The sequence below is a fragment of the Mus musculus genome, chromosome 2, assembly GCF_000001635.26.
Source record: "Mus musculus strain C57BL/6J chromosome 2, GRCm38.p6 C57BL/6J".
Taxonomy (NCBI): Eukaryota; Metazoa; Chordata; class Mammalia; order Rodentia; family Muridae; genus Mus; species Mus musculus.
Genome location: NC_000068.7, coordinates 157736106 through 157753080, shown reverse-complemented (window position 1 = coordinate 157753080; position 16975 = coordinate 157736106). Strand labels below are relative to the sequence as shown.

Sequence of the window (16975 nt, the reverse complement as noted above, 5' to 3'; positions counted from 1 at the left end):
AAGAGTCAAAATTGCTTTTTTAATTAAACTAAGACTTCCTCAACCTTCTGCTGACAACCCCAGGTACAACACAAAGCCCAGTATCAGCTACTAACCAGCCTCCAGGATTCGGAAGGACAGTCTGTGGCAGTCAGAGGAGGGAGGGGAAAATTACTAATTTAAACAAAATGTTTAATCTTCTAATTATGGGGCAGGCTCCAAGAGGATGGAAAGTGCTTTGCAATCTTCATTATGGAATCCCCACACGACCATGGCACAAGTCATGTCAGCCAGAGGCAGATGCCATCTCTCCTTCTCCTCTGAGCCTTCTGTGTCCTTGCCAGATCTGAGAGGAAGGAGGAAATCTAACAGAAGAAAAGTATAGGTGAACCATGAATTGTGGCTCTCCAGTTGGTTATGCTGGTGAGGCAGATGCCCCGTGAGAGGCTGGCGAGGCAACATCCCATGCTTCACTCGGCAGGCAGCCTGAGCAGCCCGAGGCCATCTCAAGCTCTGAGCCTAGCACAACTGCCCACCCCAGGTGCTGCTGGAGCAATTCTTTCCCCTTCTCTCCTCAGCACTGAGAAGCATGGAGAATCGGGGTGGCGCAGCAATGGCACCTCTGGTCAAAAAGAGAGCTGTCCCTCTGCAGATAGGCTTATCCCCTGGTTAATTTGCGTTATCTCTGCCTATTCAGATCTCAGTGCTAACTCAGGGGGAAAAGTCCCTGCAAGCCACTCTGACAAGTCTAATGGCAGAATTCCCATAGGGGACTGCTGGAGGCAACAGGGGAAGGCAATTATTCCCTTTCATTAGGGACAGGTCTTTTTTAAATTTTGAAATCAAGAAGTAGCCACATGCGGACACTGCTCGCAGCCTCTTACAGGACTGACAGAAACTGAAATGCCGCTCCGCCCCCAGCCCTGCCACCCCAAGCCAGTTGCAGAAGATGTGCTGGAGCCCTAGAAACGGCCGTGCCCCTAATTACCCGCTGCCGTGTGAGAGCAGGCTTGGAGGGGATGGCCGCAGATCTGGCAGATCAGCGACGACATGTAATCAGCAGCTCCGGCCCATGCAGCTGCTCTGCAGGAGCGCGGGGTTCACAGTTCCAAAGCTTCCCGCACAGCGCAGGTGCTGCGGGTCAGCTGTGCGTCCCAGGCCTGCCAGGGCTGCTTTCTTCATTCTCTCAGGCCAGGGTACTCAATGAAGGGCACTCTGCCCGCACTCTGTGCCAACCCTGGCACTAGGAGAGAGCTGCCTCTTGATTAGTGCACAACACAGAGGAAATGTGCAGGAAACAGCAGAGGCGGGAAAGCAATTATCTAAGGGAGAGCATGGCGTCAGCTGTGGCCTGACAGCACAAAGGTGGACTCTGCACCCCTTCAGCAGCCATGCTGGCCAGACTGCCCCTCCATGGCCTCTTGTCTGAGCCAGACCGTGTCACTCCACAGCTTAAGAGCCCTAATGACTTCCACTACACTGAGGACAAATGGCAGAGTTGGGTCCTCCCTCCTCCGGCTGACCTTGGGGCCTGTACTGGCAGTTCACAGCAGTATATGAGTTCATATGGCTGGCGTTCCCATCTCTTAGTTCTCAACTCAAATACCATCTCTTCAAGAGGCCCTCTAGAACTTTAAACAAGTTAATAACAGTCATTGCTACAGTTACACTGCCATGTTTTCTCTTACGACACATCTGAATCATCTTCCAGGACGTCTGCTTACATATTCTTATTTACTCGTTCTGGCTTACTGTCTGTCTCTCCTCCCTGGATAGAAGCCCCACACAGACAGGGGCTTTGACCAGAGTCTAGTGTAATACTTTACATGTAGTTGGCATTTAATAAGTGTGTAGACCGATTCAAGAACAAAAGGTTCAATATGGGCCACTAATCCACATAAAATTTACTAACCCCTGAAAATCTGGGTTGGCTCACCGCCTGACTCTGAGCATATGCCAGGGTGCCCTGGAAACAAGAGTAAACAATATCCTCTCTCCTTGCCAAGCCCTAGTAAACGACTAGGAAACAATAACAAAGGCAGACAGAGCCAAGACGGAGAACTTGCAGACTGCCCGAGAACTGGAAGAATAGAGGGCTTCCTGAGTGGGATTTACCCAAACCGTCCTCTCAAACAAAACTCAGGTGGGTTGGACATAATGACCACCAATGGGCGGTGGCCCAAACATGGCTCTTGAAGATTCAGAGAGAAGATACATCATCTGAGATGGTCCAGGTCCATTCCATTCATATAGTTCAGATGCTAGGAGCCAGCCAGCACACATGCAGAACGATTTCTAAAACAGACACCATTACATACTCAGGGGTGTAAAGAGCAGCAGAAGGAGAGGCTGCCAGAGAGCCTCGAGCACGAGAAAGGCACAATGGGCCAGGAATAGGCATCCTGAGCTCTGATGTCTGCTGCCTTCGAGGTGCCGTGGGATGCTGGGTGTGAGAAACTGGATGTGGATGCTAGCTAGAACAAAACCCGGGCTGGAGCAATGGCTCAGATGTCAAGAGCACTGAGTGTGCCTGCTGAGAGCCCAGGTTCAGTCGCCAGCAGTCTCGTGGCAGCTCAAAACTGTCCATAACTTCAGCTCTAAGGAATTTGATGCCCTCTTCTGACCTCCAGACACCAGGCATACATATGGTACACAGACATACGCATACACAAAATACGTCATACACATAAAAAAAGAAAAGAGAACCACAACAGCCACAGATCTAAATGAACAGCTCCCCTCCAAAAAAGGTACATGTCCAGAGAGAGGAAGCCCTACGGATGAGACATTCTCTAATGCCCACGATGCCAGTGTCAGGCCAAAGGAAAATGCCTTAAAGAAACAAAGACAAGCCTCAGTATCTTGTAGATGAATTCTACCAAAACTAAACTTTATCCAACAACCACAGTTTTCTGTGATAGCATTCAAAGAAGGAAACAAATGGCCTCAGAGGTTAGACAGACATCTCTCCCACGGCAGCACGAAGGAGTGACAGCAGACACCAAGGAGGAGAGTGAACAGCCAGGGAAAGTGGTCCAGGATCTCAACCCCTCTGCGGCATCATGCAGTGGTCACAGCTCTGCACAGGTCAGGAGAAAGCCTGCACACAGGGAACACGCACTCATCATGATAGCCTGCGTACACAGTGCAGCCTGCCGGAAAGGCGAAATGTGTATGCTCATGTGTGCTTAGGAGAATCTGTTTTCAAATTAATGAAGAGGACAGGAGGCATGATCATGGACAAAGTTCTGCTCTCAACTCCATCAGCCAGTAGCTGGGTCCTTAGGCAAGGTTCTCTCCTCCCTGGGTTCCAGCCTCCCCACGTGTAAGAGGAGGCAGGTGCAATGAGAACTTCTGGCTCCTCCTCACTCTGCACTCCCACCTCAACAGGCCTCTGAGACCTAGAAAATCTGTTTATGAAGAGCCTGCAGTTCACTCTCCACAGACAGCAGGCAAGCGGGAGTAGGCACAATTCAATACAACCTGCTCCACCTTCTACCTCATTACAGGCTTCTCTCAGCAGCCACCCCCGACTGATCAATAGTCCTCTTTTATCGCTGAGCTTCGATGTTCTGCTGGATCTTTGGTAGGTCTGTCTTCCCCCTGACCAACGGCTGCAACCCTGTTTCAGCTAAGCCATTACGTGACATCAAAATGCCCAATACTTTCTCTCATCATTAATCACTAATCTGAGATTCCACTGAAGTACCGTGGGCGGAGAAACCAGTGAAAGACAACCTGATAAACTCAAGAGCTGCAAAGAAAACAGCCTTCCAACAGTCCATACTAGAGTGCTGATACAGAGGGACGATTAGTTAAAGTCCAGTGGAATCCCAGCTGGGAAGCCCTCTGGCCACCTCTCAATTCTGGGCATTAACACAATAAGCATGTGAATGACATCAAGCAACTTGTTCAATGATCAATCCTACCTGCTTTTGGAAAGCAGGTATTTTGCTGTTTTGGATCCTTCTGGGGTCAGTTAGTACTGCAAGGCTAATGGGAAGGCCAGGACTGAGGTGGATGGTGTGTCTACACAAGGCTAACAATATTTTGCTGAGCATGGTAGTAGCACCTGTAATGCTAGCACATGGGAGGCTGAAGCAGGAGGATCATGGATTCCCAGCCAATTTGAGCTACACAGCTAGACTCCACCTAAAACAACAAAAACAAAAACCAAAATCAAGGGGTCAGGGTGATTGGATTAGTCAGTAAAGTACGTGTCACAAAACCACAGTGACCTGTGTTCCAGGCACAGCAGCCTATACCTATAACCGCAGCGCTGGAGAGGTGGAGATCGGCAGATCCCTGCAGCTCACTGGCCAGCCAGTCTGGACAAATAAGCTTCCAGGTGACATCTTGTCTCAAACGGTGGAGAGTAAGTGAAGATGATAACCAACATTTTTTCCTGTAACCCTGACTTGTGCACACAAACACACACCCCAAGGGGGCAAGGGGAGGGAGGGCACTTGCAACCCGGCCATACACACACCAAAAAATAAAGATAAGAGCTCCGTGGCTATTTACTAACCTCCAGGACAAGGATAACCCACTGTGTGTCTATCCGCCAGCCTGTATGGAGCTGGGATCCTAAGCTCACTCTGGAACTCTATGGAAAAGAAACCGGCTCTGAACAAGTCAGGTGAAAAGGCCAATGGCTGACTCCGAAAAGGCAAAAGAAGGCTCAGAACTCAGGCTCCATCTCCTAATTCCAGCTTCTCTCCAGCTACAAAAGACTCAGATCAAAACCACCCACTTCCCTCAGGATGACTGGGAGGAAAAGACAAAGGAAGAGGTGATTTGTAAGTGAGACTCCTGGTACCTGCTAAGCAGGAACTGTGATTTCCCAGTGCTGAGGAGGAGACCTGGGGAACAAATGGCAGCTGCTGGAGGCATAATTTTTGCTATCGGTGACGGCTAACTGTGGTGGAACAGGGCTGTGCTCTAGCCTACTGAGAATATGCTACACTGTGGAAGTGTGGGTGACAAACTGTTCTCATTTTGCTTTATTGAATTCTAAGCCTTATTCTCCAAGGAACCAAAGATCTTGGGAACACTGAGGCAGCTTTGCAAAATTTAAGACAAACTTGCTTCCTGGTAACATGTTTGTTTGGCATATCAAAAATAAACAGCTTCTATTTACTGAGAACTATACCAGCCACGCTGCCTCATTTAATCCTGTTGTTTTTTGGTTTTTTGTTTGTTTGTTTTTTTGGGTTTTTTAATATAGGTGATACCCAGACACGGAGGCACATGCCTTTAATCCCAGCACTCAAAAATCAGCAGCAGCAGACCTGTGAGTTCCAGGCCAGCCTGGTCTACATAGAATTCCAAGGCAGTCAGGACTACAAGGTAAGACCTTGGGGTTGTTTGTTTTTAAAAGATGGTAATGATAACGTAAGAATATTTCTAGAGATGGTGAACTAGAGGTAGTCCTGTTAGATGATCTCCATTTGAAAGATAAAAGCCAAGGCTTAAAGAGGTTAATTAACTGGACCAAGGTCACACAGCTAGCTCTCAGCAGGACTGGGGTTCAAATGCAGACCATCTGACCCACAGTCTGCATTCATCTGCCATGCTAAACATTAAAGCTACTTCACAGGTTTCCCATTCTTTCCTCCCACAGTACTGACGAGCTATTTTGAACCTCTGCATTCCCTGATGCAGTCATTTTTATATAGAAAAAATTCTCTATCGTGTTCAACCTTATACATTCAATCCCCCAACTGAAAAACAGTGGCAGCCACTGAAAGCACAGAAAGAGACTGGTCACCAATTTTACCCCCAGAATTAAGGAGGCTATTTATTCACTATGACCTACCCCAACCAGTCTTTCTGAAATGGAGAGGGAGTGGCTGCTGCATCTACCTCTATATGACCTCCATGCCTGAAGAAGAGCATTGTCTGTCAGCATACAAAGGAAATGGACCCTTATCTACCGTGACAACAGCACCACAGCACCACATCTGGGAAGCCACCTGAGTGGCAAAGCCTTGCAGGGCTACAGCTTGAGGTGATGGTGGAAACACGAGGACAAAAAGAAGGCTCTTAAGGACACAGCCCTCCTCCTCTGGGAAGCCTCTGTCCCACAGTGGGACTGTTTGGCTCAGGATCCCACACCTTGCTGATGCCACCCCATGTGGCAGCACTGTGTGGCACTGGGTGCCGGGACCTCAAACCTTTGGAGCTCCCTCTGGAATGCAAGCTCCCCAAGCTTCACTGGGCCTCTTCCTACCCAGACTGAGTCAGTCACTCACACAGGCACAGGCCTTCTCCTCCTGGAAGGAGTTGGCTCACAAGCTCATGCGGTCTAGGGGGAGAGAATCTTTCATCTCGCAGCACTTTCATCTCTGAGAAAGAGCCCCAAGGCTTCTTTCAAGTCACTGAGCAGCTGACAGCCCTGACTAAAATGTAAAGTTGGGCTGGGAGGAAGGGAGGGCGGGCGGGCGGGCGGGCGGGCAGAGGAGGAAGCAGAGGATTGTGTGATAGCTGAACATCTGGCCAGAAGTTCAGTCGACACAAGAAATGTCAATCAGAGCTCCAGGGCTAACAGGTAGCTACATAAAGGAGCTGAAGCGGAAGACTGGATGGGCTCCTCTGAAGGGACAAGACTGGGCCTACAGCCACACCTAGTAAAAAGTTGGGAACAAGCCAGGCGTGGTGGTGCACGCCTTTAATCCCAGCACTCGGGAGGCAGAGGCAGGCAGATTTCTGAGTTCGAGGCCAGCCTGGTCTACAAAGTGAGTTCCAGGACAGCCAGGACTATACAGAAAAACCCTGTCTCAAAAAACCAAAAAAAAAAAAAAAAAGTTAGGAACAGTGAGGCCCAAGAAATAGCTGACAGAAAAGGGCACAGGCATTCTTCAACGATGTGGGTTTTTTAAACCAGTACTCTTCAAACTCTGACACAGGAACCAAAGAACTATGACAATTAAATGCAGGAACCTCCACAGAACACTGAACTAAAAAAATGGAGCATTAGTGAGAGAGCCGGCAGCAGGTGCGAGCACATGCACACACACACACTTTTTTAAAGAGTTAAATTAGGTAAATTAGGGACTGGGAGATGGGTCATTGATTAAGGATACTGCAGCTCTTCCAGAGAAATCTAATTCCCGGCACCCATATAGCAGATCATAACTGTCTGTAATTCCATTCCCAGGGTATCTGATGCCCTCTTCTGGACTCTGAGTGCACTGCACCCAGAAGGTTCACATATGTGCAGCAAAACAGCCACACACATAAAATAACTAATTTAAAATAAATAAATAAATAAATAAATAAACAAATAAACAAATAAACTAATAAATAAGAGCCAGGTGGTGGTGGCGCACACCTTTGATCCCAGTGCCCAGGAGGCAGAGGCAGGTGAATCTCTTGAGTTCCAGGTCAGCCTAATCTACAAAGTGAGTTCCAGGACAGCCAAGGCTACAAAGAAAAACCCTGTCTTGAAAAACAAATGTACAAAAATGTAAGAGAAAAACTGTTCAGAAGGTGATGTGACAACCGTCCTCGGAAGGGAAAGGAAGGGCACCATCCCAGCCAGCAAGCGAGGCAGAGGAGGGTGAGCTTCCAAAAGAAGGAAACTCCACAGCACACATATCCCGTCCCCACCGTTAATCTGCACTTGACTAGCCCCAGCCCCCACCCCCCACCCCACCCCCAAGGCTGGTAAGATGGCTCTGCAGTTAAAAGCACTTGCTGCTCTTCCAGAGGACCTGGATTCAGCTCCCAGCACCCACTTGGCAGTTCACAACCATCTGTAACTCCAGGTTTCAGGAAATTTAATGCCCTCCTCTGGCCTCTTTGGCCACAAAGCATGCACATGGTACACATATGTACAACACAGAAAAACACTTACACTTATAAAATAGCAATAAATAAATCTTTAGAAGCAACATGGAAACACACCTTTGGGTGTATCTGTGTGGGAGTTTTTGACCCAGGAGGGAAGACCTTCCCTGAATACCAGCCCATGGACTAGGTTCCAGAAATAAGTGAAAAGAAAATTCCAGCTGATCACCAGTTGATCATCTCTGCTTCCTGATTGTGGATGCAATGTGACCAGGCCCTCACATGCTGGCTGCCATGTGATCCCTACCACAATGGAACGATAGTGACTAGAATGAGGGATGCCCCCCAAAGGCTCCAGTGTCTGAACACTTGGTCCCCAGTTGGTACCGCTGTTTAGGAAGGTTCTGAACTCTTTAGAAGGCAGAGCCTTGCTGCAGGAAGCCCATCACTGAGGGCGGGCATTGAAGGTTTATAGCCTGGCAGCACTTCCTATGTGCCCATGTGCACAGGAAATGTGACCTCTCTGCTCCCTGACTGCCTGCCCGGCAGCCTCATGCTCCGGCTGCATCCCTTCCCCACCGGGGAGGACTCTATATTCTGGAACTGTGAGCCAGACGAAACCTTTTCTTAAGTTGCTTTTTGTCAGGATTCAATCACAGCAACAGGAGAGTAACTAATATAAATTGTATTCCCTGTGACCAAAACACTGTGACCAAAACAAACCTTTGCACTCTTTACTTGCTTTCTGTCAAGTATTTGATCTTAGCATTAAAAAAATTAATACACAAGCCGTTCCCAAACAACTATTACTGGACACTGAGGATGGTAAGACATGCTGCTAGATGCTGGCTGCCTCCCTGAATTTACAGGAGGCACAGGAGCATACTGTATATTCTGTGATAAGAATGAGCGGGAGGAAAGACAGATGAGGAAGTCATGGCGAGAAGAAATGAACTTACAGGAGAAAAAACATGGAGAGAGGAAATAAATGGGGAAGGAACACCAGTGGAACTTGCTCTTTACCTGTTATTTATAGCCAGCTTGCTAACAAAATTAACCTGGGAAAGCATGAAGCTGTCATGCAAAAAGCAGTCTCTTTCAGTATGATCAGAATAATATTCTCAGGGTTAGAACATAACATGAAGCTGCCACAAAAATGAAGGATGCATTTTGAACTCAAGAGTTCAGACTTTCAATAATGTGCCTTACACGCCCAAGAACAACAAAAACAAAAACTGAAAAGGCTCAATTACAAACTGTTTTAACAGGGGGAAGCAGGTAGCAAGAAGTACAAATGATACACATGTACAAGAAAAATACACTCACTCAATAACTCTGAGCTAGCGCTTTATGTGCCTACTAGATAAATGGCAGAAATGTAAGTCACTACAAGCAGTACTATCAGGATGCAGTAAACAGGAGTGCATGGAGCTGAATGAAGGGGTGGCCCCACATGAGCGCTGGCCGCATTGTCCCTGCAGCTAAAGGGACCCCACTCTCTCTGGCTACTCCCCCAATTCCCTGAACACCCATCACACAACTTTGCTCCTAACAGTTGGCAACTGACCCCTCCCAGCCTCCTCTGCCACCCACAGACTCTTCCATCAGGGCTGGGATTCTAAGCCCTCTCTTTTCTCAATGACCCAACTGAATCCACGCCCTCTGATCCAGCACCTCCTTGAGCTTATCCAACTGCTCCTTACACAGTGCTCCCAGGATACTTACACACAGTGAGGTGTTTAAATGCCCACCTCACATCTCAGATCATGAATTCTTCAAGCCCAGATCAGGTCGCAATGATTTTAACACATGTGACCCTTACCTCAGGAAATAGCACAAAGTAATTATGAGTGACAAGGGGAGAGAGAAATGCCACTTGAACAAAGAAGCTCCACACAATATACCTCCAAGAACAAAAACCTGAATACTACCGAAATATCCAACTGAGGAGAAATAATGGAGGGGAAAATGGTCTATTATTCAAACAAAAGCTCACATACGTTAGAGAACAGCATGAAAGCTATGTAGAAAAGAAATGCATGCTTAAAATAAACAACACAAAAGAACCCATATGCAATACTTACAGGTACCCAAGCTGGGAGAATATGAAAACAAAAAAATAGTCCTTAGATACGGGTGATGGTTTTTCCTCGCCTCAAAATCTTTCATACTATTTTTGACAGTTGATTATCATTATCATTAAAATTTATTTCAAAAGTAAGAAATGGGAGAGGTGCAAAACAGAGATTGGTAGAAGCCCCTCCAATCCAAGAAAATGCTGATATTACCCACATCTGACAGGGGGAGTGGGTGTCTGCAATATCACCCAAGCCAAGGGTCTCTGACCCCAATCTGTCTCAAAGAGAATTTCTCTGGTGGTGCAAAGCCAGCCGTTCCCACCGAGCCAATCTGAACTAAATGTGAATTCTTTATTGCAAAACTTCAGAGGTAAAAGAACTTTCTCCCAGACATCTGTGGAATGAGTATTAATGAGAGTGCCCTGGAGTTCAGCTCTGCGCCTATGCGGCAGAAACTTCTCTGCCAAGCCACTGCTGGGCACACCTCTTGATGAGATGTCTAAGCCTGAAGGCATCAAAAAGTGCATTTCCATATTGGGAACATAACTGGTTTCCTCTTTAAGACTTTCCCCACCACCTCCTGTCCACATTGTAATTCTCCTGTCTTCTCAAATGAATTGTTAACATCTGTCAAGGGTAGAAGGCATGCACTGAGGCGCTCTTCTGCCTATTACCAGAAGAACCAATCTCAGCAGAAAATTGCAATCTTCCCACTGACTTGCCCCAAAAAATGAAATTTAATAAGCATGCTAAAAAAATTGTTAAACTTTTAATAAACACTTCCTATTGCTGTATGATAGTTCTTCTTGCTCACCTTAGACCCTGAGTTTCAGAATGGAAAGAACCAGAAGTTGTACTGTCTGACCTCCTCACTTTACAACTAACGGGAAGAACGATGTGCAGAGAGGGAAAGTGACACCCAGATAAGTGCTGATAAAGGCTGGATTAGAACCCCAATCTCTCAGGTCTCCAGCCCCAACTTCTTCACCCCATCAGGCTTTTTCAGCCCCTGGACTCTCTGGAGTCCCTGGCCTAAATAATTAGTATAGCAGAATTTTAAAGCTACTAGAGACCTCGGAGAGAGTCATACTTAATCCCCTCATTAGGCATAGGAGGAAACTGAGGCCCAGAGAGATTAAGTGATTTGCTCTCCATTTTGAGTGGCAGGGAAGAAGTACAGCTTAAGCTGAAAAGCCTGCAGACCAGTGCCCAGGAGAAGCAAGGGTCGTCTCAACTGGGAAAAGCTTAAGTGAATGCAGATGAGTCTAGACCAGGGTGCCTTTGTGGACAGTCCCTGACCACCAGTTTTAGCATCACCCCAAATGCACACCCCCAACTCTCAGGACACTGAGTCAAACACTTGAGTTGGGAATGGGATAGCTTTGCTCCCTTCTGTTCCCACGCAGGGAGCTTCCGTGCTCAGTGGCAGTCGGCTTTGCCAGTGCTGACTATATGCCACAGTGCTTACAATGTACGCTTTCTTCTACATAAGCACATCAACGCAAAGGCTTTTTTCAAAATGGCAAACATGCTTGGGTGTTCAGTGCTGGCTCTACTGCTTCCTGGCTTTGTGAGTTTCACAGACAGGAAACTTGCCTCCCTAGCTCCAGTTTCCCTTTCCATGAAGCAGTCACACCATCTCCCTTTGGAGGATGTGCTGACAACCATACCTGACAACTTATCTGCAAGCAAGTTAGTTCTGCCTCTGGCACACAGCAGACAGACCAGCAGAACAGTCAGGAGCTCCAGCTACAGAATAGGACTGCCTGAGCACTCTCTGGCTAGGTACCTTCAGTGGCTAGGTCTCAGTTTCTCCCTCTGTAAATCAGAGATTAAAACAGTTCCTCATACCGGACATGGCCATGCCTTTAATCACAGCACTCCAAAGGCAATGGCAAGCAGCAGGCAAATGTTTGTGAGTTTGAGGCTAGCCTGGTCTACAGGCCAGCCAGGGTTATATAGTGAGACTCTGTGGGGTCCAGGGAATTCCTCCTGGACTAGAGATGTAGCTCGCTTGGTAGAGTGCTTGCCTAGCGTTCATGAAGCCCCGGCTCTGTCCAAAGCATACCATAAGCCAGATGTGGTGGTGAACACCTGCAATCCCAGCATTTGAAAGGTGGAACAGGAGAGTCAGAAATTCAGGGTCACCCTTGGCTACAAAGTGAGTTTAAGGACAGCCTGTTCTACATAAGATCCTGACTAGAAAAGAAAGTTAGTTCCTGGTAAGGCTGTTATATGGATTTAGTGAAGAGGCAGATAAATAACTAATTATTTTGTGTAAGATTATCACTGTCTTCAAAGAACTTTCACTTATAACTAATTATTTTGTGTAAGATTATCACTGTCTTCAAAGAACTTTCACTTCTATAGGCTCATCTCATCCTCAAGATTTCCCACAGGAGGCCATGTCTGACTGATTATAGAGTAGACTCTATAGATTTAGACTACAGATTCTAGATTAGACTACCACCTTTTCAGATAGGAATGGAAGTAGACCCTGCTGAAAGGAACAGAGCTGTAATTCCAAGACCAAGATTCTGGAGACATGTCAGTCACTGCCTTGGCCTGTCAGTCACAGCCCTAGCTTGAAACCTTAGCTGGGTCTGTCTATCAGATCTGAGTTCTTAGTAAGTTACAAACAGTTAGGTTGAATGAAGACATCTGTATCACCTCTATAAATGCAAAGGCTTTTAAGGAAGTCCTACATCGTCTGTAGTCTGCCAACATTTCCAGCTCCATCCCCTTCTGGTGTCCTGCTCACTCACCAAGTTCGGGCTACACGGCTCTTCTCTCTACTCATCTAATGGGCCTAGGCCTGCACTCACAGTCGCTGCTCCTGCCTTCACTATTCTGCCCTGTCATATGCTGGCTCCTCAACCTTCAGAGCACTAATGCTGGCTCATCAGACTCCTTCCCTGATCACTCAGTCTACAGAGACCCTAAAAGGAGCTATTTACAATGGCGCTGGCCTACAGAAATGCAGTGGAAGTCACAAACTTTACATAGAAGATTAAACTTGGAAGTAGGCACAAAATTTAAGTTTAATAATCTATTATCCTTAATCCAGTATATCAAATGTAATCCATATTTAAAAATTAAGACATTTCATCTTTCCACAATAAGGCTGTGAGATGCAGGGTGCACTTTACACATAAGAAAGAACTTGATGCAGATGGGCCCCCCTTTTGACGTGCACTAGCCATGTGCACAACAGCCACCACGTATGCTCACATGTCCGCGGCGGACCCTGCTGCACTCCCTCACAACACGTCCAGCCATCTGAAGTTCTTGTTTACTTCCTTAGTTATTCTCTGGTGACTCCCCCACCATATTTGCCTTTTCACACAAAAGCAAGAGCCTTGTCTCATTTCTTTCCACATCATATGCTCAGTGGACCAAGTGCATTGCACACAGTAGATGGTCAATAAATATCTGTAACCAAAGAATGGGCCCCTTCTGGTAGTGTTGCTCCACATCTGAAACAATGGACTGGACTAGCCAGCCCAGAACTCCCAGACGAGCACTCATCGGTGACCTTCCCACCATCTTTCTTGTTTCATCACCAATTACATATCTTAAAGAGAAAACTATTATGGCCTCGCATCTGTTATCTGTTGCTTATGTATTCTTTCCCTTTTTTTCTTTTAATGTATTCTTTCTCATCAGGCCTGGAGTCTCCATCTACGGGGTCAGTGTTGTATATATTGGCTAAAGGAAATAACTACCAATATTAGTATTTATGGGCTGTTTTAACTGCAACAAACATTGGCCTAACACTGCTTTTTTTTTCTCTTTTCTTTTTTCTTTTCTTTTGGTTTGGTTTGGTTTCTGAACACGATTTCTCTGTGAGACCCTGGCTGTCCTGGAACTCACTCTGTAGACGAGGCTGGCCTCAAACTCAGAAATCCGCCTGCCTCTGCCTCCTCCCAAATGCTGGGACTAAAGGTGTGAATCACCAACCACCAGACATAGCTAGGCTTTTTGTTGTTCTTTCATTTTGGTTTGCTTTTATTTTTTGGTTTTTCAAGACAGAGTCTCTCTGTGTAGCCTTGGCTGTCCTCTGTAGACCAGGCTGGCCTCGGACTCAATGAGATACACCTGCCTCTGCCTCCCAAGTGCTGGGATTAAAGGCGCCAGCTTCTTAACAGACTCTTACCAGAAGAAGAACTTTCTTCACAACCGACCATAAGGTCGGTACCATGAGGTATCTGTTCAAGATTACAACAACTAGTTAGTAAGGCAAAAGGCATGGAAGGCAACCTGGGGCTCCAAATCCAGGCCTTTTATTTTATTTTATTGTAGTGGTGGTGGGGTGTCTCAGTATGTACCCCTGGCTGGCCTGGAACTCAGTGACCCACTGGCCGCTGCCTCCCTCCCAACTTTCAGGCACTGAGATTCAAGGCAGCCATGGCTAACAGCTCAGGTTCACAGGTTCTTACCGCCTACTCTGGCCTGCAGAGATATCACTTTTTTGTTGTTGTTGGTTTTGGGGGTTTTTTGAGTTTTTTTTTTTTTTTTTTTTTAGAGACAGGGTTTCTCTGTATAGCCCTAGCTGTCCTGGAACTCACTCTGTAGACCAGGCTGGCCTCAAACTCAGAAATCCATCTGCCTCTGCCTCCCAAGTGCTGGGATTAAAGGCACGAGCCACCACGCCCGGCCTAGAGCTATCACTTTTAAACTCAAGTTCACAGGTTCTCACTGCCTACTCTTGACTGCAAAGCTATCACTTTTAAAACATCACACCTTGAACAAAATGCAAGTGGATAAGGTTGGCTTACCCACTTTTTATTTCATCCATCACCCAAAGTCTGCTCCATCATATTATGGCCTCATACATATTCAATCAATATGATCAAGGATCTGTGATCAATATAAAAATACTACCTTTTTCATACTAAGTCTTTAAAATGAAGTGTGATTTACAATTACAGTACTTCCTAATTCAGAATAATTACAGTTTATGGGTCCCAACGCCTATTGCAGCTAATGAAAACAAAGATGGACACAAGAAGCCTCGTTAGGCAGTCAAAAGAGGGACAAAACTCTGAGTTGGGAGTCTGGACACTTGAGCTTTGTAACTGTTGAGTGACCTCAAGAGAGTCCTTTCTTCTCTCTGGGTCACCCGTTCCTCACAAGCACCCTGAGCAAGGAGGTCGAGAGGTCTCTTACCGACCCATTCCAAGCTCCGTCTTCCAAACAGCTTAACAATAGCAGGGAACGTGGGCACAGGTTTCTGCACTTTCAAATGACCTTTCACATACATCCATCCACTTTATAGATTTTAAAAGAAGAATTGAGACTCCGTGACGGGAGAAAGACTTCTCCAAAGCTACACTGACACTTGGTAAAGAAACTGAGGCTCAACACCGGGGGGGGGGGGGGGGCGGGGGTCTTCACAACTGTCTCCCCAAGCCCTGTGAATTGGTAGAAACGAGACGGAAGAGGAGCTGAGGGCTACCGGGTGGGGAACAGAAATCACAAGGCTCAGGTCTGGAGAAGGAAGGGGTCGAAAGGGTCCAGAGGGCTTAGGGGAGTGAAGTGCAATGACAGGATGCAAGCCCGGGTGACATGAGAAGTGAGGGCCAGGGACCGAGGGGAGGCAAGATGACGGGACTCTGTCCCTGCTACCCGAGCGAGGATGAGGAGCCCTCCGGCCTCGCCAACTGCTCTTACCTGGTAGCTTAAAAGTTCGCCCACGTCCATGGTTCCGGACCCAATCAGCACAGGGTACCCTGGTTGCCTCCACTCAACTCCCGAACCACGGGCCGCTCAGAGGCTTTTCCTGACACACTGCCGTAAAGCGCCAGGCCCCAGAACCAATAGAGTAAAAGAGCGCGTGGCCGGTGAGCCCGCCACACTGCCGTAAAAGGACGCGCTGCCGTAAAGCGCGCCGCGTTTTGACAATTCTGCTTCCGCCTGTAACCTGAAGGGGCGGGGAAAGGGGCGGATACTTAGGGGATGAACCTAAAAGCGAGGCCGTTATCCAAGAGTAGAGCAGAGTGCTTGGCATTTCGTGGGTAACCTTAAAGAGCTTCCAGAGACTGGCACTTTTGTTCTTTCATTCTCATTTCACAGATAATTGAAGTTGGCCTGTTGGTGGTGTTGAATGCCTTTAATCCCAGCACTGGGGAAGCAGAGGCAGGCAGAGCTCCGCAGGCATATGTTTTGAGTTCGAGGACAGCCTCGTCTACAGAAACGAGTTCCAGGACAGCTAGGGCTACAGGGAGAGAAGAGGGAGGGAAAGAGGGAGAGGAAGGAGCTGAGGTTTGAAATTATGCGCCCCATAGTTAGTCACATGTGGCTCTGGGGCACTTGAAGTGTGCCTAGTCCTAATAAAGATGTTAAGTGTTAATCAAATGCACAGTGGATTTTTCGTACTTGAACTGGTTCCTTTTTTTTTTTTCACTTACTGGGTAAAGGAAGATATATTATGAAATGAATTTGACTTTCCTCTCATTTGTTAAGCGTACTTAGTAGATATACTGAAATTGTATATGTGGATTTCATTTTGGGGTTCCCATTATGCTTCCCCTGGGCTTACAAAATGGCTTCCGGCCATAGGTGGCTGAGAAACCATTGATATCATGTTTGTTTTTTTCCCCCAGGCTTCTTTGTATTCACTAACACAAGACCCAGTGGCAACTGGAAGATCTCCTGTCTACCCAAGCTGTATTAAAGGGTCTGGGGGTCTGGAGACATGGCTCAGCGCTTAGAACCATTTACTGCTCTCTAGACGTCTACTTCCGTTCCCAGCACCCATGCTGGACAGCTCACAATTGCCTGTAACTCCAGTTCTGGGGGATCTGGTGCTCTCTTCTGGTCTCTGTGCAGACCCACAAGCACACGCATACACACATTTATATATATATAAAGGTTGGTTCCTGGGGAAGGAATTTGCCCATTATTGAGAGATAGTCAAGGCGTTCCTCTTCTGGGATTACAACAGACACCATCCAGAAACCCCATTCAACTACCTCCAACTACACATAAGAAAATTGTTATTCCTCAAACTGCCACAACCTCTCCTCATTATTCTCTCTGTTAGCACTTCCTCTACTGTTCACAGACTCAATCTGTCATTTTGTACTTGATGGTTGACATTTTATGTTTTGACAGCCTCATTAATT

The 16975-nt window shown here is 47.0% G+C and overlaps 1 protein-coding gene across 1 annotated transcript in view; it reads right to left on the bottom strand.

Moving 5' to 3' along the window:
- Positions 1-15680, bottom strand: part of Ctnnbl1 (catenin, beta like 1) — a 154503-nt gene extending 138823 nt beyond the window's left edge. Inside the window, exon 1 of the mRNA NM_025680.4 lies at positions 15522-15680. Within this exon, the coding sequence (NP_079956.3) occupies positions 15522-15551 (30 nt within the window). The 5' untranslated portion in view covers positions 15552-15680. The remainder of the gene's footprint in view (positions 1-15521) is intronic.
- Between the last annotated feature and the right edge of the window lie 1295 nt (positions 15681-16975).